This window comes from Cnephaeus nilssonii (genome assembly GCF_951640355.1).
Source record: "Cnephaeus nilssonii genome assembly, chromosome: 8".
Classification (NCBI taxonomy): domain Eukaryota; kingdom Metazoa; phylum Chordata; class Mammalia; order Chiroptera; family Vespertilionidae; genus Cnephaeus; species Cnephaeus nilssonii.
The window spans coordinates 32,425,041-32,446,560 of record NC_137079.1 but is presented as its reverse complement, the minus strand read 5'-3'; the positions used below and the strand labels follow the sequence as shown (position 1 = coordinate 32,446,560).

The window sequence follows — 21,520 nt, the reverse complement described above, 5'->3', positions numbered from 1 at the left end:
TGAGATTTAGGATCCTTTCTTCGTTGCTTCCCTCCAGCCCACTCATCATCTAGTTTGCTGCCATTTGAAAGCTATTGAAAAGCCATTAACAGGCAGGAACGGGAGAGCCGCACTGCAGCACACCTCCGTGCTGGCAGCATGTGGCTGCATGTGAGCACCAATTAGAATGGACTATTCCCGGGATTGTGGCACTAGGAGCCCTGTCAATCAAGGACACTACAATAGCACGTGCAGCAGTGGTGGCTCCAGACCCACAGAGAGGCGTTATCTTAACTCTGGCTGCGGAATGAGAATGAGTTTGAAGCTTTTTGCATGATCATGGAACACAGCTCCTGTTCAATAATGCATCCTGAGGTAAACTGTTACCTGAGTCAGGGCTCTAAATAATGCATCTCCTGGGATCAACAGTTGTAGCAGAAGAGAATGCTGGAACCCATAACAAGATTTTTCTCTGAGATGGAACGATGTCTCACTATCATTTTATCAAGTGCTGTAAGTAAGCTTGATATTTTGCTCATGTGGTTGTTTTCTTGAAATATCATTTTATGCAGGTGCTAAAATTAAGGCAGGTCTTCTAGTATGCCCCATCTGGGTGAATGACATAGAACAGTGACTTTGAAAGATGTTTTACATGCTAAATGCGTTTCCTCTTAATTTCAGGTTCTGAAATAATTCCAGTGTGAGCCAAATGCTGACAGTATAAAAATATTTAAAACTTTAGCTTTTTAAAGAAAAAGATACATACGTTACTTTTTTTTAAAGCAATCCATAAAAAGGAATCTTACAAGAATATTTCTGGGGATCAGCATATATTAATAAAGTGTTTGCATCAAAACTTAGTTTATTCATGTATGGTGAGGACATTCAGTTATCATTTTACTCTCAAGTTTCACTGCTTAATGCCTAAAGCCAGTGCTCAACTTGTAAGCTTGATTGTTAGGATTATCCTTGACTGTAAAGTTTTGTCCTTGCACCATTCACCTTGCAGTGCTCAGGGACTCGAATGACATCTGTACTGTACCAAATGCTCTACACGGACGCTAGGAGGGTTTGTTACTGGCTTTTCCGGTGGGTCCATCAAGGGCTTTTTCAGTGCCTGAATTTTAACAGGATTTTCTGAGCTAGATAAAAGCAGCATGTAAGCCTTCTCTGGATGCTAATAATGAAGAGGGAGACAAATTATAGCAAGAATGCCTTGCTAGATATACATTTTTCTCCAGTAGCACTTCTGAAAACTTCTGTACATTTATGTCATCTTCTTAAAGTTACACATGACATTTATATAAAATGATTTCCTCTTAGGATGAGGGTTTTGTTGGCAAAGGACATTACAATGTTACACTTAAGTAACACCATTAAAGGAACACATGTATTGAAAGGATCTTGAGTTTTACACCAAAGGATACTGAAAAATAATGATAACTGAGAAGGATAAAATACTTACCTTCCACTAGTCTTTTGTGGGGGATGTATATAGCTATTAAAACTCTGATTAATAAAAATAAAAATGGCTTACTCTTCAGCACAATCCAAAGAGGCATGTTTTTGTGTTGCAGAACAATTTGAACTAAAAAATAATTCACTGATCAGCTCATAAGTTTGAAAATTAGCTCTTTAATGAATAAAAATTGGTCCCATGCATCATATTTAGGAATTATGAGAATAGTCTTTTGTTTTAACCCCTGAAATATTGGGGTTATTATCTTGCTGAAATATATATATATAAGACAGTGCCCCTGGCTGGTTTTGCATTGCTCCTCTTGTTTTACTGCACCAGCAGAATGTCATTATTTCTCCTCCCTGTGCCTCTGCAGAGGAAATCCCGAAACCTCTGCACCATTTCTATAGGCGCCTGGGCTCCCATCAGACAGAACACATCTGGTGAGAGGCAGCCATGGAACATGGGCAAAAGCACAAGGGGACACAGTGACATGAACTTGGGAGAGTCAGGGTACATTTGGTCATCAAATATAGCAGGAGGCTGCCCTTTTCTGCCTTATATTATTTTTGTTTCAGCTGAATTATTGGAGTTCAGAATTTCAGAAAATTAATGGAAGTGATGATGTCTGGTCAGTAGAAGTGTTTGAGATAATTCTTGCAATCCAGATGAAATCTAAAATGAGTGAATAGTGAGATGTTCCAAATACGTGGGAAAAATGTTCCTCATGGATTTATCAAAGTAACTATCAACGACTTGCTGAAGATCTATGTTCTAAGCTCTGGGTTTGGCAATATGTTTAAAATGAAAAAAGCCCCATGAATATTGTTGAATGCTAACTTCTCTGGCGGAATGGTATAGCGTGCTAAAGAAGTTCAGAAATTATGTTTCATTGTGTGCCACTCGTTAAGGGATATTTTATAGTCTTGAGCTGGATACTGAAGGATGAATAGAATATAGAAGGAAAATTGAGGGCATTTATAGAATCAGAGTTATATATTGTTAAGGATCCTAATCCACAATTTAATCGTTATTCCTGATGCATAAGATGTTCCCGTAATGTGTGTCCTTGCCGCTTATAGTGCACTGTTCTACTGGCAAGGTTAATGGCCCACATTCTTCGCATCTAGTCCTTACATGTGCTTTCTTTCTTCCACATTATGACCTTGGCTTATCACTGCACCATTTTCACTTCCAAGCTGGGCAGCAATGCAGGGAGGAAGTAGTCAGATTCCAGAGCAGGAGCAAAAGGTGAAAATGTGCAACAATGGAATCCTGGTAAGGGAGCCTATGGCAGAAGGTTGGGAGACCAATAAAGAATGTTTGCAATAACTTTTAGTTATCTAGGGAAGTACTCATTATTTACTGTTGAAGTATGCATATGCTGGAAGATCTGAACTCAAATTCCAACATTAGTTAACTCTGGCTTATGAAATATATAATACAATTATATTAATTATAATGAATTATATGCAAATAGAAAATATACATATTCGTATATTAATTAATTATAGGTGAATATTTAATATAATTATGTGTATAATAATTATAATCATGGAATTATCAGTTACTTTTATAAACTGTCCTATTTTTTCAAAATTGTCTACAATGGGCACGTTTTACTTTTACTCTCAGAAAAACACAACTTTTAAGAATGTGTAAAAGAGAATACTCAGAAAGAAATGGCTTAGATTTGTATCACCACCCACATTCCTTTCTGACTCCTTGGAAACTGGCCTATTTCTGCATGTTTCATATATCTTGTATAGACATGTTAAAAACTGGAGTTGAACAATTTATCGCAGAAGCAAGATGCAGCAGGAAAGTTCAGGAACACTGCTACAGAAAGTGCTGATGTTTCATGTAACCCCCTGGCCAAGAAGTATCTTCAGATGGATCTGTAGTGAGACTCTGTCTCTGCATTGTGCCTGGGGAGAGTGACCTGTGGATTTGGCCAGGTGCCTCAGCCGAGGTGCAAGCAGAAATGAGAAATGGAAGATGAGGGCTCACAGAGTTTTAGTGCCATGCGGAAACTTGGAACTATATTTCTGCTTTACTCTTAACAAACTGGAGCAGAAACTTGAGGGCTTCCCTGTTAAATTCCCTTATATGTGTTGGGAATCCGTGTTGCCACAACTATGCCTGCCTATATTGCCCCTTGTTTAGTTTTTCTCTAATTATTTGAGGTTGGGGCAGCACAGTTTACAATAGGAAGAAGGTTGAAGTTATTTTAAATGAATATATTCTAGAACTGTTAATTCATTCATAGCTAACTAAGGATGGATTATACCAGAAAGGCTGCTATTTTTCATATTAAACAAATTTTACAATACCAAGGTCACCTTATTTTTTTCTCATCACTCATGCTCATAAATGCTACTCCCACTAAAATGCCTTCATTGATCTTTCCCAGATTGTACATGCTGTTCATTTGTTTAAAAACTCCACTACAGCAAGTCTGCAAACTCCATAAAAACACCAACACATGGTCCCACGATTGCTTCACTCTCCCTTAGGCCCACTCTTTACCCAAACCAGATCCATGGTCAACCATTGCACCCATTCCACCCCCTTGGCCTCATCTCCCTTTGTTGCGCTCAAGAGACAGATTCCTAACTTAGGTTGAACCCAACTTTCCAACTTATTTGTCCTTATACCAAAGCAGTAGGATGATCATTGAAGAATTTCAGAACAAAAACTAATTTCACTTTTATCATGTTTGCCTAGAAGGTGTGATTGTTCATGCCTAGAGATCCCTTAAATCTCCTACCCTGGGAAAATAGAATTCATCTGATAATAACTCCTGTATCTTCCCATTATTAAATCTACAAAGCTGCCTACATATGAGCTCCTGAGACCACTTCCATTGTGTAACCATGAATTGTTCCTCTTTGTATCCAAAGCCAATGTGTTCTTGACTCTACCCCCTGTTTCCTCATTCCTTCAGTTCTCAATTTTTATCCTGCACCACCAATCTCTACTGCACCATTTCCATCAGCATTAGTACATGGCCTAATACGCCCATCTTCACACAGTCTCTCTTGACCTCATATTTCTTTCTGGCCACCACTGCATTTCCTTGTGTTCATGATCTCAACTTGGAAAAATTGCCTGTAAGTACACATGATTTCTGACCCTCATTTCCTTTTTCATTCTTCCAAATGTTGCCCCATTCACCACTGCAACGAATCCACTTAAGTAAAAACCACCTTTATGTGGCAAAATCCTATGGACATGAGTCCTTCCTCATGTTAATTTCTCACTTGACTACTCCCTTCTCTTTTAGGATTTTTCTCTCTATTTTGCTGGCAACTTTTTCTATGCCTCATTGTCAGCTTTCTGTCCTTCTTAGAGCATGGCTCTGAAACTGCAAAATTCCTGGTTGGCCTCATTCATCCTGGGGCTTTGAATGCTATCTGTATTTTCCCTAATATGTACCTTTAATTCTGATATCGCCCTCCTTCCTGTAACAACAAGGACAGCTTTTCTGACCAATAAAGATATATCAAATTATTCTTGTTTTGATAGTTAGGCAATATTTCAGAGCTTTATTAAGCAATTTATAAACTCATCTCTTTTTGATAGGCATTAAAACATTATATTTGGCTTATATTACTAGAGTATTGATTCATAAAAGCAGTATTGCTGAATCAGATGGCATGTGTAGTTTTAACTATGTAGTAACTGCCAATTTTTTTCTAAGAAGCTATAGCACTTGAGATTCCCACCACCAGCAGAGAATGTTCATCCATCCCTGTATCTGCCAGCCTGGGATGCTATCTCCAAATGTTGTCAACTCCATGGTTGAAATATAGTTTCTCACAAGCCTCTGATTTTATTTTACTAACTAGAGGTCTGATGCACGAAATTTGTGCAAAAGTAGGCCTTCCTTCCCCCAGCTGCTGGCACCGGATTCCCTCTGGCACCCAGGACCCCGGCTTCTCTCCGGCCCTGGCTTCGTCAGGAAGGACGTCTGGTCTAATTAGCATATTGCGTTTTTATTATTATAGATACTTAAGGGTTTCCCTCATTTTTGTTATTCCTATTTCTTTATGTCTGACTTCATTTTTATAATGAATTGTTTAACCTTTTAAAAATAATTTTATGTATCCTTTTATATTAGGAAACATTAATATTTTTCTGGATATGTGCTGAATATCACATTTCTGTTTTTTTCTTTTGTCTGAATTTTGGGTACTTTTGGCACATAGAAATTATGTCTCTTTTTTCTTTATGAATTTTAGTTTTGTTATTGCTTTGGGTTGGCTATTATTCCTAAATGATTAGTCTTCAACATCTTATTCTAAACTTTTATTTTTATATTTACAATTCTAATCCTTGAAAAATTAAGGTACAATATGAAATGAGGGCACTTTTTTCCTCCTTTTTATGGCTATATGAACCAATCATATCCACCCCAAATTTTAAATTCCAAAGTGTATTTGCATCTATTTCTGGTTTCTGTTAATTACACTGATCTGTTTGTCTAGTTTATGGCCATACTATTTTGGTGACTATGGCTGTATAGTAACTTTAATCCCTTCTGATTATTATTTTTCCTAGATATTCTCAAATATTTATGTTTCCATTGAAAAACTAAAATTAACTAGTCTTGAAAGAAAATTCTAATTAGGACTTAAAAAACTTATCCAGCAATTTAAATTTAGTAATATATTGGAATAAGATCTGTGGATCAAGAGTATCTATAATTCTACTAAATAAATTGGTTTTAATACATAGTACAACTGCCCCAAACTGATACTTATCTTTACAACAGTATTGATAATTATATGAATATTTTATATATTTATAAGAAGTATATGAATATTTTAATATTTTATTAAAACTGTTTTATTGAATATTATTAGAATAAAGAAGAAAATAAGTAAAGATCACATACTAGTGATAAATCTAGGACTTGTAAACCTAATACAATTAAGAAAAAGTTACAAATCATTAACGTGCTAATGAGGTGTATAGGCCACTCTCTTTCTGTCTATTACATCTATGTCTCTTCTTCCTCCCTTCACAGTTGTGAAGAAACAGAATTAAAGGATATGTATAAAATGATAAAATTCTTGTAGTCTATGTATATGATTCAACATTTGACTGTTATTCATATAGTTCATTTTTTTTAACCAACTCTCATGAATGTCATAAATACTTTTGTTCTGATGATCCATCCAATGATAGATCTTTGTATATTGCTACAGTGTTGACATTGCATTATTAAAGGCTTGTCATTATATCTGGAGGGATCCAAACCTGTGTTCTTACCCAACATCTGTTATGCTAATGTGATACCTTCTCTTTCTGTAGGTTGTTTGGTGAATGAAGGTGGGCTCTTTATGCTTTCAATGATTGGCTTACACTTAGTGTCACTTTCGGGACATAAACATGACATGGTAACTTAGATCAGCTAGATAGATTTAGTTGATTTCATTTTCCTTTTGTGTCATTAATTCATATCTTTATTGATTAATCTAAGAAATATTATTGAGCTCCTATTCTTTTCTAAGCACTGGTGTAAGGGCTAAGGATAAGAGCATAATCAAGCAAGCTAACACCCCTCCCATTTTTAATTTATTTTTTAAATATGTTTTTATTGATTTTCAGAGGTAGGAAGGGAGAGGGCGTGAGAAATAGAAACATTAATGATGAGAATCATCAATCAACTGCCTCCTGCACGCCCCCTACTAGGGATCGAGCCTGTAACCCCTCCAGGTGCCCTGACTGGGAATTAAACCGTGACCTCCTGGTTCATGGGTTGATGCTCAACCACTGAGCCACACCAGCTGGGCACGCCTCCCATTTTAAAAAATATGTTTTTATTAATTCTAGAGAGAGGGGAAGGTAGAGGAGTAAAGAGATAGAAACTTCAGTGAGAGAGAAACAATGATCAGCGGCCTCCTGCATACACCCTACTGGGATTGAGCCGCAAATGGGCATATGCCCTGAGGGGAAATTAAACCAGTGACCTTTTGGTCCATGGGATAATGCTCAACCAACTGAGCCACACGGGCCAGGCCCCCTTCCATCTTGAAATTCCCATGCTAGTATGGAGACAGAGTAAGCAAGTAAACAAGCAGACGTAGATAAAAATTTTTGATAGTAGCAACTGATGTGAAGAAAATAAAGGAGTTTAACAATCTAATGAGTGATCTGAGAACAAAACTTGGTAAGAAACAATTTTAAATAGGTTGTTAAGGGATAACCTCTCTTGAGAAGTAACCTCTGAGTAATTGAAGTGAGGGAGCCAAGCAGAGGGAACAGCAAGTCCAAAGGCCCTGGGGCAGGGGTGAGTATGTTTCATATTGTTAATTTAAAGAACCTATGTTCTTAGAAATTAACTTTTTAAATAATATTTCTTTCCAAATTCATACTAAAACTACTTTTTATTTTAATGTGCTTCTCTACTCAAACTTATATTCTATAGCTCCATCTTCTTTTACTTCCAAACTTCTTACAAATGTTATCTATATATGCCCTTCAAATGCCAACTACTATCCAATGACTACATTTTAGCTCCTGCTCTATTATTGTATTGAACTGTTTTTATTTGTGCCACAATTATCTCAAAATACACGGATTGGCAAAAGTTGGTTTTTGGTTATAAGTGCAACCATTAATTATGGTTATAAGTGCAATGTGCAATATTTGGACAAGTATGATGATTTTTTAAATGTTATTTATCATGTGAGGGAGCTACCTGAATGATCTTAAAGAATGAGGAAACATAGTTTATTTTTGTATTATTATTTACTAGAGGCCCAGTGCATGAATTCATGCACGGGTGGGTGTGGCCAGCCTGCCACAGTTGGGGCCTATCAGGCCAGGTCGGCTGGGGAGAGGGGCCACAGGTGTGGCCAGTCGGCTGGCCCCACCCCCTGGTCGAACTCTCAGTCGAGGGGACAATTTGCATATTAGCCTTTTATTATATAGGATTAATGATTGTATTGTTTTCCATATGAACAACTGTAGACATACTTTTGCCCCACCCCTATATTTGCATAGTTTGAGGTAGTGACTCTCTAATTTGTTAAGTCAGCCCCCCACCTACACCTCCATTTAACTTTCCTGAAAAAGTGTTCTTGTGATTAACTCTTTGACTTATTCTGCCCTTCCAGGTTCATGGCTTAGTCTTTTTTACAATCATTGTTTTCAGATATTTGAATCATTCCCTCATGCCAGGCATTGTGCTATGCACTCAGTTTATATGTACAAATAGATTTCTTTTCTGCAAGAAATTCACAATCTAGAGGGGAGATTGGAATGTGAAAAAACACTTTAGATGCATTTCTGTAAGTCCCTTTTCTCAGAGAAGGCAGAAGAAGGGCACCCAGTGCTACAGTGGGGAAGGTGTACAAGGAGCTGGGACAACCTTTTCAAAGTGAGTGAGAAGCCATTTAAGGATGAGGAGCTATTTACTCATGATCAACATAGGTGAGGAACCTGGGAGAAGAGATGTGCATAAAACCTTGTTGTGAGTGGATGGTGCATTCAAAGAACAAACAAAAGGCGCCCCATGTGGTGGGGGAAAGAACAATGTGCAATATTTGGACAAGTATGATGATTTTTTTAATGTTATTTATCATGTGAGGGAGCTACCTGAATGATCTTAAAGAATGAGGAAAGTGATCAGATTTCTGTTTTAGAACTGTCATTTTGGTAGCATTGCAAAAGATGGATGACAGGAGAGATTGAAAAGGGTATAGTCAAGGCAGTAGGCCAGGTGACAGTTCAAATCAGGGTGGTAGCAATGATCTGATTTGAGAGATATTTTTAAGATAGAATTAACAGAACTTATTGTCTGATCAGTGAAAAAGTTGTGCTTTGCTTTGCCTTTTTCTTTATATATGTTCTGTTTAGGTTAATTATTCCATTGTCAACATCACTGTACATTTGTCAACATCACTGTACATAGATTCTTGGAAAATCTCTAGGTGCATACTGTCAAGCCCAAGCAGACCACTATCCTATCAGCCCTGCAAACGTGGAGTGTCCAAACTGAGTCTATGCTCTTTCTTCCTAAACATGAATGTCCAGATTCTGCAGGACCTATAGGCCATGCCACCATGTATAGAATTTTCCTGAGAGCAATTGGAATCCATTAAAATCTTTCAGCTGACAGCAAAGCCCTGGTTGAGTAGCTCAATTGATTAGAGTATCCTCCCAGATAAGCCAAGGTTGTGGGTTCAATCCCCCAGTCAGGGCACATAGAAGAAGCAACCACTGGATGCACAAATAAGTGGAACAACAAACAACAAATTGATGTATCTCTCCCCCTCTCTAAAAAAATAAGAAAAAAAACCCCACTAAAATAAAGAATGGACAATAAAGAGTTGCATTAATTAGTAAGATCAAGTATGGAGAACAAGTGGAGAGGAGCAACAGTGAAGTGCAGGAGGCCAGCTGGGTGTCTCATGTGACAATCCACACCTAGATGAAGGGAAGTGCATACTGGTGAGTTACCTGAGAGTAGATAAAAATGGACCAATATGAAAGAGATGTGAGTACCAGGAACCTTAGACTTTAGGCCAAATTTAGGAGTTGTGAAGGATGAAAGAAAGGATTATTCAAGACTGGCAATTAGATTTTTGCTTGAGCAACTATGTGTATGGCATTACCATTAAGCTTCAGATGTGACCCAGAGGAGGAAGGGCAGGCTTGGCTATACTGAGTTCCGTGATATCCAAGGAGAGCTGCCCAGTAGGTAGTTGTATAAACAGGTCTGAAGCTCAGGTGAGAGATGTTTATTTAACACTAGAGACCCCGTGCACGGGGGTGTGGGGGGGGGCGGTGTATCCCTCAGCCCAGCCTGCACCCTCTCCAATCTGGGACCCTTCTCACAATCCAGGACTGCTGGCTCCCAACTGCTTGCCTGCGTTCCTTCCTGATTGCCCCTAATCGCTTCTGCCTGCCAGCCTGATCACTCCCCTGCCAGCCTGATTGATGCCTAACTGCTCCCCTGCCAGCCTGATTGCCCCTAACTGCCCTTCCCTGCAGGCCTGGTCACCCCTAACTGCCCTCCCCTGCAGGCCTGGTCCCCCACCAACTGCTCTCCCCTGCAGGCCTTGGTCCCCCGCAACTGTCCTTCCCTGCAGGCCTAGTCGCCCCCAACTTCCCTCCTCTGCTGGCCTGGTCACCCCTAACTGCCCTTCCCTGCTGGCAATCTTGTGGTGGCCATCTTGTGTCCACATGGGGGCAGTCATCTTTGACCACATGGGGGCAGCCATCTTGTGTGTTAGAGTGACAGTCAATTTGCATATTATTCTTTTATTAGATAGGATAAAGGCCTGGTGCATGGGTGGGGGCCGATTTGTTTGCCCTGAAGGGTGTCCAGGATCAGGGTGGGGGTTCCCTTGGGGCATGGGGTGGCCTGGGTAAGGGGCCTGTTGTGGTTTGCAGGCTGGCCACACACCCCAGTGACCCAGGTGGAGGCCCTGGTATCTGGGATTTATTTATCTTCTATAATTGAAACTTTGTAGCCTTTAGCAGAGGCCAAAGCAGGCCAGGGCTGCTGAAGCTAGGCTTCCTCCATCGCTGGAGGCAACTCAAGCCTCCTGCTCTCTCCAGCTCCGTGGCTGCCGCCATTTTTGTTGGGATTTATTTATCTTCTATAATTGAAACTTTGTAGTCTTGAGTGGAGGCCAAGGTAGACCAGGGCAGGCAGAAAGCTTGGCTTCCTCCATTGCCAGGGAAACCCAAGCCTCCTGCTCTCTCCCTGTCTGCAGCCATCTTGGTTGGGTTAATTTTCATACTTGCTCCTGATTGGCTGGTGGGCATGGCTTGTGGGTGTAGCAGAGGTATGGTCAATTTGCATATTACTCTTTTATTAGATGGGATAGAAATGGGGACAATGGCACATTGGTTTTATTTAAGCCATGGTACAGGAAGAAGTAGCTGGCAAAAATTAGATTACTCAGATCAGAAACTTATGAAAAATAGATAGAGGAAGAGGAGTTCACAAAGGAATTCAGGGATCTTTAGTTAAGAACACTAGCATAACAGTGTCAAGAGGAAGGGTCTGCTAAACAGCTGGCATGATGTGACAAGATTAGGGTACATGTTTGACAAGATCCACTGGGACAATGGACAAGGAATCCTTTATTGATGTGGACACCAAGCTGAGTCAATGGATAGGTGGGAGTGGAATTCAAACTGCAGGGACTGGAGCCCATCATTGTGAGTACAGAGTACTCACAAACTTTGGCTTCTAAAAGGTAAAGGAAGGCAGCTATGCTCACCCCAATACATTCATTAAAAAATGTGACTGTGGCAGCAAATAAAGGTAGTGGTGAGTAAGCTGAAAGAAAAATAAAAGGAAAAAGAGATAAAGATCAATTGGTGGACAGAGATGTGTTTCTGAAAAAAAGTTTGAGTATAAATACTTGCATAGTTTTTAATTTACTGTATCTACTTCCTCATCTTTGAAAACTCAATCCTATTTATTCCTTCACACTCACCATCATTAAAAGCTATGTATTGGAACTGTTTTCTTTTAATCTTTGACATTTCCACAATTTTTTGAGGAATTAAAATGACAACAACAATGCTAATGATGACAGTGCAGTTTTAGAAAACCTTAACATAAAAGAAATATTGATTTTTAACAATTTTCATAAGTAAATTCATGCTAGAATAGTACCTATAAAATCGTGTTTTAAGAATGATTGTTATATGAAAATCACCCTTTTGTACCAGGCTTTGAAAACTTCTGTTCCAAACCACAGTTGAATTATGTTTTCCTTTCTAAGGAGAATGCATCAGAGAGCTGCAAAGTCCATTAAAATGACTCGTAAACTGTTGGGTTTTAAATTGAGTTATAGCTTCAGAAAACTATATGGAAGTCACTGTGGGCAGTTCACTAAATATGTCATCTCCATAGATAGTTGTGGTCAAAAAACTAATTGGAAGTTCCTCTATATTGTAAAGCAAGATGATGGTACACAAAATGGAAATTATGACACTGAATGAATTATTGGTACATTCTAAGTCAGTGATGGGCAACCTTTTGAGCTTGGTGTGTCAAACTTCGCCAAAAAACTGAGCATAACTCGGGTAGTATGTCACTTTGAGAAAAAAAACATTATTTCGCAAATGTTTCATCCTCGGCATGAGGCCGCCTCAGCGGCCGCGTGTCATCAGAAATGGCTACGCGTGTCAGTGCTGACACATGTGTCATAGGTTCGCCATCACTGTTCTAAGTACTGCCCCCAGTTTTGCTTAGTTCAGCTTGGCTCATAGGAAGCGGTTGAGGGAAGGATAACTAAAGGCAGAACTTCATGGTCTTCTGAATATGAAAAGGTGAAAGAGTCTTGAATTATTTATTATCTGCAAATGAGGAGTGGCAGGAGAGACATTTAAATTAATGAATGGTTTTGTGGAAATCAATGGACTGTTTCTCTTCATTCTGGCTGTTAGTAGAAAAGGACTAAGTTACTCCTCTGAGTGGGATGACAATAAATAGGAGATTAATGAAGGATATGCCTCCTGGTGCCTCATATTTTAAGTACATAAAAGTCAATTCTGTGGAGTATTATTGAGAGGAGAAAACCATGCAAAGGTTGAATTGTTTCCTAAATTTCTAGTTCATTATTCTGTACTCTGAACAACTTCCCCTATTAAGTTAGCTTTGGTTCACACCCTTTCCTCAGGGCACTCAGGAACAGATCAGTGCAGGGCCACAGGTTGCTTCACCTTTCTACTCTCATGAGATCCTAGACAAGCCTTAAGCTTTCTCTTTCATCTCACCACTGATCCATAAAGAACATCACCTCTGACGTACCAGCAAAATCCGTTTAAGATATACCAGCAAAGCCTGGCGTGCTATTCTCTGCCCTTGTGAACTGATTTCAAATGTAGCCAGTGAGGGTGCTGGAAGCAGCACACATCCTCCCCAACAATTTGGGGAGCCTCAACTGTTACTTGTGGGACCCTTCAGGCTAGTCCTAGGGTGTCTCAGCTACTTTCTAGTTTTTTTGTGTTTTGTTTTTCATCTTTGGTGTATCACTTAACTTCTCTAGGACTTGGTATTTTTCCTCATTTGAAAAATGTAGCTGGTAATATCCCTTCCCTGGTGTCTGTGAAAGTCAATCAGTCTATTAATAATTCTCCCTTCCTTCCCTTCCTTTATCCATAATACATTCATCCATCTCTGTAGTCAAAACTTATTGAGCCACTGATGGATACAGAGTGGGTGCAGGTGCTGTCCTTACCTTTGAAAATGGCATATTTGTTGCCGGAATCCTGAAATCTACAGTCCAGTGACAATACGTGAAAACTCTTAGAAATCTGTGACATGCAATGCAGATGGAGAATTTGGGGCCGGAATGGAGTTATGCTCTTTCTCACTTTTGTTTTTTTAATCCTCAACCGCAGACATGCTTAGAGGGAGGAAGGAGGAGAGAGAAACATCTATAAGAGAGAGAAACATCAATTGGTTTCCTTCTCTATGCTCCCTGACTGGGGATTAAACCCACAATCTGGCATGTGCCCTGACTGGGAATTGAACCGGCAACCTTTCATTGCACGGGGATGACACCCAACAGACTGAGCAACTCTGGCCAGGCCCCTCTTCCTCACTTTAACCAGATACCTGGTAGCACTGGGTATTCTTTTTCTCTAACTTCTCTGATTTACAACAAATGACAGGGGCTGGAATTTGTTTATAAGACTCTTTATTTCATATTTTAAAAAGTGATTTATTTAATTTAATTTAAAAATCATACCAAGAAGTATTTTTCTCTTATTAAAAATATTCATTGTAGCAGCATATAACTGAATATGCCTCAGTATTTTGAAACATCTATTTTAATGCTCTATTAAAAATTTTGGAAAATTGGTTCTAAACTTAATTACCATTTTGTTTATTTTGTTAAGTCAAGTTTATTGAGAAATAATTTACTTCCAGAACTTTCTTTTTAGGTGTATAGTTTGATACATTTTGACAAATGCAGACCATGATGTAAATGCTCCACAATCCAGATTTGGGACATTTCCTCACACCAAAAAGTTTTCTCATTCCAATTCACAATCCCCTCCCCTAACTATCAGTCTTGGGCATGCGAGATCTAATTTCTGTCCCTGTAGCTTTGCTTTTTCCAAATGTCATATAAATGGAATCATATAGTATGTGATCTTTGAGATTGGCTTCTTTTACTCAGTCTGATGCTCTTGAGATCCATCCAAGTTGTTGTGTATATCAATTATTTTTTCCTGTTAATTACTGAGTAGTATTCCATGGAATGGATGTATCATGGTTTGTTTATTCACCTATTGGGTGACATTTTTTGTTTCTACTTTTTGTCTGTCTATAATAATAAAAGCATAATATGCTAATTAGACCAGACATCCTTCTGAATGTCCTTCCTTCCGGACAAAGCTGCGGCGGGGTGGGGGTGGGGGGGTAGAGGGGGGGCCACGAGGCAGAGGTGGCAGTGGGCAGGGGCTGGGGCCAAGGCCCTTGAACGAATTTCATGCATCGGGCCTCTAGTTAGAAATAAATCTACTACGAACAATTCTCTACTGATTTTTGTGTGGACATACACTTTCATTTCTCTGAGATAAATAACAGGGATGCAATTGCTCAGTGTATAGTGTGTGCTTAGTAATTTGAAGAAAATGGCTTCTGTCTTTAATGTAATCCACCTGAGATTTATTCATGTTGATGCATGCAACTGATTTGTTCTCTTTTGCTGTTGAGTAGTATCCTGTTGTATGGACATACAACAGTGTGTTTCCATTTTCTAGTTTGTAGGTATTTTGGTTGTCTCCAATCTTTTATGATGATGAGTAAAATCGCTATAAATATTCATAGACAGTTGTTTTTTTTTTTTTTGTTTTTTTTTTTTTTTTTTTTTTTTTGTATCTTAACTCACTGAAATTCCTGACCTGCATGGAGAATTTGACTAGTAAGTAAAATAAATAGAAATATGGTTGTCAAACCACTGTGCTTTAGTTATTAAGCCACAGGTTTGGGAAACACTCAATAGATGGTTTTATTTTTTAAAATCTCAATTAGACAGTTTTAATCAGAGGATTATTGCTGTATTCCCACTTTCTCTGAGACTTGTATATCCCAGGTCCATTAACCAGGGTCCAGTCTTGACTTTTGTGTCCTCAGCTTTAGCCTGAGAGCAGATCCTGAGCGCATTCTAACAGAACAGGCTCCTGGTCTCCATGTCTGTGTGGTTCAGCAGTGATAGCTCAGGACTGCTTCCACAGTGCACACGTCTGTCTCCTGTTTCTCATCTACAGAGTTTCTGTGCTGTATCTGCTCATTCATTTTCAGATATCTGGTCTCAAAGGATTGGGGCATTTATTATATCCATCCATACATATATACATACAGCCAGCCAGCTCGCTCCCTCCCTCCCTCCCTCCCTCTCTCCCTCCCTTCCTTTTTCCCTCCCTCCCTCCCTCTTTCTTCCTTTTTTTCTTTCAATTGTAAACTATGTGCTGAAAAAATAAAATTTATTCTTGTTTTATTATATTAGCACACTGAGAAGGCTTTCTCTTTAATTAGTAGAGATGATGATTTTAATGAAAGGCTTATAGTTTCTTTACAATTCAAATGGCTTTTTAAAAAAGGAATTCTTAAACTCAAGTTCCTATTTATAGACACTCTCTAAAGCAGGCATCCTCAAACTACGAACCGCGGGCCACATGCAGGTGTTTTTGCCCTTTTGTTTTTTTACTTCAAAATAAGATATGTGCAGTGTGCATAGGAATTTGTTCATAGTTTTTTTTAAACTATAGTCCGACCCTCCAATGGTCTGAGGGACAGTGAACTGGCCCCCTGTTTAAAAAGTTTGAGGACCCCTGCTCTAAAGTATATCACATTTAACATCTTTATTTTCTATTTTTATCTTGTTTTAATTCTGTCTTCATCTGTTGATTTAAGTATAAATGAAATTTTAAAAGTATATCTTAATAATTGGTTTTCTGTAGCATCCATTATATCATAGAAAGAGAAATCTGCATGAGAAAGTCACTCACATGAGAATTACAGAAATGCTAGTTTAAAAATCTAGTTTGGAGTCCAGTGCTGTAAAAATACTTTTAGAATGTTTGATTATCACCGAAACCGGTTTGGCTCAGAGGATAGAGCGTCGGCCTGCGGACTCAGGGGTCCCGGGTTCGATTCCGGTCAGGGGCGTGTGCCTTGGTTGAGGGCACATCCCCGGTGGGGGGTGTGCAGGAGGCGGCTGACTGATGTTTCTCTCTCATCGATGTTTCTGACTCTCTATCCCTCTCTCTTCCTCTCTGTAAAAAATCAATAAAATATATTTAAAAAAAAGAATGTTTGATTATTAATTTTTAATGGCATCAGCAGTAGCAATTTTATTTCAAGACTATACAGAGAGTAATACTAGTGGCTTTTAAAAAATATTTTTCCCCCTAAAAATTTAGAAGTTCCTAAGTGTTGTTGTGGCTATAGTTTCAGCTATTCTTGCGCCTTATCCTTGTTTCCCCAGATAATCAATGGTAGAGACATCCAAGGGGAGGCATGAGCAGAGGTGGTGGCCATCTGGGTCTTTCATGTATCCTTCCTTCACTTGTGGTGAGGGCTTACTTTTGCCAGATCTAGGCTGAGTCTGGAGTCTCGCATGCAAAGAAATACTGATCATACAAAACACCTTATTTGTTGTTAAAACTTAACTTACATTAATAACATCGGACCCATTAATGATATAATAATATTTGATAAATGAATATGAGTCATTAAGAGTAATCAGTTTACATAAATGACTGTCATTAATATTTAATGAAGACATGTTTTAACAGTTTTTCGCTTTATTTTCCCCGTATTTACAGTAATTTTCTGTATTAAAAATAAGCTACTAACTTTGTAAGGTTTAGTACGTACATTGTTTCCTTGTATCTTTAAAAGGCCCCAATGTATTTCTTGACTTTCAAAGATCTCAATCTTGTCTATCTCTGCCTCAGATCTCCTTATACCAACTATCAACCCTCCTTCCACCTCCCTTGTATGGAGCACTGTCTACATGCAAAAATTTTGAGGAAAAGACCTCTAGCAGTGGTTCTTACCAGCTGTGACTCTGCAGAACAAACACAGCGAGTCACAACAGACAAGACAGGCCAACACAATGGGATCACAAGGACAGTAATAGATTAGGAATCTCGGAGTATCTGAAGGAGTAGATATGGCCAATAATGACAGTAGAACCCAACACTTCCCATCAGTCTATGACCATTATGACAGGTTCAACCTAAGTCACATTTTCAATCCTGTTGGCAGTTGAGTTGGGCAACAATTTTAATAACCCCACTAGAACCACTTGAAGTAAGAGAGGAGAGGTAATTCCCAGAAGGAGGGTGCTCCTAGAAGAAATAATGGGCCACTATAGGTAGTTAATGATAGTTTCAGATTCCATATAATGGAGTAGCAGGAAGACAGTAATGAAAATGGAAGGTATGTAAAAGGCTGGTTTGTTTGTGGCACTAATTAGTAATATCTCCAATGGGCAACGTAGAGCCCATTGATGATGACCTCAGAGATTATGACTAGTTTTATTTGCTATACCATTATACTGGGTTAGTATTAAGACAAATGTATTTTTGAAAATTCTGCCCAGCAGAGTGGAGTGGTTTGAGATTAAAGCCAAGTGTATTTGCTGCAATAACTAAGTCTTGAGATAAGGAGGGTCCTTATGTTGGACATAGGGATGTTTCTCTGAGAAGTATACTCTTTGTTTTGATACTGGGTTTTAAATTGTCCTTGAAAAGAAACCTAGTTTCTTTTATCTGAAATTGTATCTTAAAAATTGATGTAAAGAGCAATGGAAATAATTTAAAACCACACACTATAACCTAGACTGTTTTTTTAGCCTAGAAAGGATGATAGAAATATTATCATTCTTTCCTCAATTATTTTCTTTACAGAAAAAAGTGAAAAAACACACACAGACTTAATAAGGCCAAAATTAAGTACTAAATATAAAATTCAATTTCGTCTCAATACATTTCAGGACTGAAAATATTTTATATCAAAATAATGGCATGCATCAAATATTTTATACCAAAGTAACATTTTATATAATACAATTTGCCCAAGACGATGATATTTTATTTTATTTATTTATTTTTTAAAAATATATTTTATTGATTTTTTACAGAGAGGAAGGGAGAGGGATAGAGAGAAACATCGATGAGAGAGAAACATCGATCAGCTGCCTCCTGCACACCTCCCACTGAGGATGTGCCCGCAACCAAGGTGCATGCCCTTGACTGGAATCAAACCTGGGACCTTTCAGTCCGCAGGCCAACGCTCTATCCACTGAGCCAAACGGGCTAGGGCAACAATGATGATATTTAAAAAAAAATTATTTACAGTCATGAAATTAGAGTTGCATGGACACATACACACAAGCTTTTGCATTAAAAAAATTTAAGGAGGAACTAACTGTTAAGGTATAGAACATGCTCATTGGTTTTGTATTTGAACCATTTGTGCAATGTTTGTTTTTCAGTGTTGCTGCAGGACTCAGACTAAAGTCATCGAGGAAGCTGGTTGACTGACCAGTGGGGTCATGAAGCCAGTCAGGGCTTCTGTTTCCTTAGGAGGGAACCAGTGTATTGAAACTGGCAGGTATCCCATTCTCAGACAATCTGAACACCAGGGAATTTGTCTATTTAAAGAAATTGTCAGGAGGGAATTGAGTGAGCAGTCTCTTTCAACCAGGATTGAAGCTGTTGATGAGGATGATGTATAGATATGGATTCAAAGCAGAAGATTATTTAAAGTCTGTGGACCCCAAAATGTATATTTGGGGTAAGGATCTAACTCTGTTTTGTTGAGTCTGAACCCAAGAGAGCTTCTCTCCTGAGCTACCCAGGAATTCAAGCTTGTCTGATACTGTTTTAATTTCATAGTTTTGCCCTCTCTTGGAAGCGACAGGGTAGCAATTGGGGTTCCAAAACTTGCAAACACTCAGTAGTGGGATCATGGTATTTAGAAAGGCATGAAATGACAGGGTTTGATTTCAGCAATATGGCATGTAATTCAGAAGTATCTGAGAACAGCAATCAGGAGGCAGTTCTAATCTTTGAGGGGCTGGACTTCCCCAGAGAAGTTCTCATGGAGTGTGTAAATGATAAGATAATAGCTAGTTGATACCCAGAGATGGCACTCCAAATCACCAGGCTGTGCACCCTGAATGTAGCTGGGTTGTCTCTGAAAAGGAACGTGGTCATTCAGTCCTCATAGTCTGAAGGTAAATTACTGTGTTAGGCATTAGCACATGGGCATGATTTGGGAATCATCTGTGACACAGGACAGAGCATCCATGACATGGTACCCTCCATGAACTATATAGATTTGATTAGACATCTGGGTCCACAGGGATAATGAATCAGGAACATGACCTCAGGGTAACAATCTTCAGTTTTATTCTTACTCTAAAACAAATCCTAAAAAGAATTATGACTGTAAATCTATGTTCACTGAAAAGCTATTTATCATAATCATATCACTTGTTATTAAATAAATATTGAAAGGGAAATATTAAATGTGGAAAAGTATAGATCGATATGGACAAAATAAATGTTCTTTAGAGTATACAATAATTTTTGTCATTTATGTTTGTTTCATTTCCATTTTAATGAAAAAAAGAAAACAATTTCATATTTTCTCATTAGAAAAGCATGCCCTAATAATTGGATGGAAACCCAAGAAATGGTCACATACTAATTAAATTAAAAAATTAAAGAGAGTACAGTAGCGAGATAAAAATATTGTTGATTTTTTAAAGAAAATTTAAATTTATTTTTCTTTCTTTCAGAGAAGCATTTCAATGCAGGATTATATGAAACAGAGGCATTTTGGACTTAAATCTGAGATATTTTAGGGCATAACATCTATATCTTTTGCAAATGCAATTTCTTTGTACTATTTTTTGCTCTATAAAAAAGGATATGGACCTGCAGCTTGATTGCAAGGATGTTAAAATCTAGCCATTTTTAAAGACTTCAATGCTTAGAAAGATTTTTTTTTTTTTTAAGGCTCTGGGGGAGTATGTTGAAAGTGATTATACTCTTGTCTTTGAAAATCCTCACGCTTCCTTTGTTTCATTGTCATTGTATATACAGTAAAAAATAACTCTGGAAGCATGTATAACAATTGATTCTGAGAATAAAACTTCTGCTAGGAGAGTTGTTGGGTGTGTAGCTATAAGAGAGAGAGTGTATGTGTGTGAGTGTGTGTGCAGCATGCTAATTTCCTTCCTGAACAGCCACCTCTGGCCTCTTAAGAGATCATAGCAAACATTTTTATAAAGTCGGATAAACAATATGTTTGCAGATACATTTTTCATTAAATAAATTTCTGTATGTATCTTTTTAAAGCCCCTGTGATGCAGCCCCCTGTCTCCCCACACTTTTTTATTGTGGCAAAACACATAACATTTATTAGTTATCCATCTTTAAATGTACAGTTCATAGTATTAAAGCTTATCACATTATTTTGACACAGATCTCCAGATCTTTTTTACCTTTAAAATCTGATACTCTATACTCATTAAACAACAACTCTCACTTTTTCTCTCCAACCTCCTAGCAACCACAATTCTAAATTGTTTCTATGAATTTGACTAAGTAGATACCTCATATAAGTGGAATCATACAGTATTTGTCTCTTTGTTAATGATTTATTTCCTTTAGCATGTCCTCAGTGTTCATCTGTGTTATATCATGTGATAGGATTTCCTTCCTTTTTAAGATAGAATAATATTCCATTGTAAAGGTATGTATATACACCATTTTGTTTAACCAGTCATCCAGTGATGACATTTAGCTTCCTCCAACTCTTGGCCACTGTGAACTATGCTGCAATGAACATAGGTGGGTAAATGATTCTTTGAGATCCTCTTTTCAATTATTTTGGGTATGGACCTAGAAGTGGGATTTCTCGACCCTATAGTAATTCTATTTTTATTTTTTGGAAGAACTGTTTTCTGTAGTGGTTGAAACATTTTACAATCCCACCAACAGTGCAAAAGGGTTCCCAATACTTCTTATTTTCTGAGTGTTTTTCCCCCGCTGTAGTAGTCATTCTAATGG

The 21,520-nt window shown here is 38.2% G+C and overlaps 1 protein-coding gene across 1 annotated transcript in view; it reads left to right on the top strand.

Annotated features, from left to right (window-relative positions):
- Positions 1 to 464: 464 nt before the first annotated feature.
- MYO16 (myosin XVI) overlaps positions 465 to 21,520 on the top strand; it is a gene marked incomplete at its 5' end in the record, with an annotated part of 447,953 nt that continues 426,897 nt past the window's right edge. Inside the window, one exon of the mRNA XM_079779480.1 lies at positions 465 to 492. Coding sequence (XP_079635606.1) covers positions 465 to 492 — 28 coding nt within the window. The remainder of the gene's footprint in view (positions 493 to 21,520) is intronic.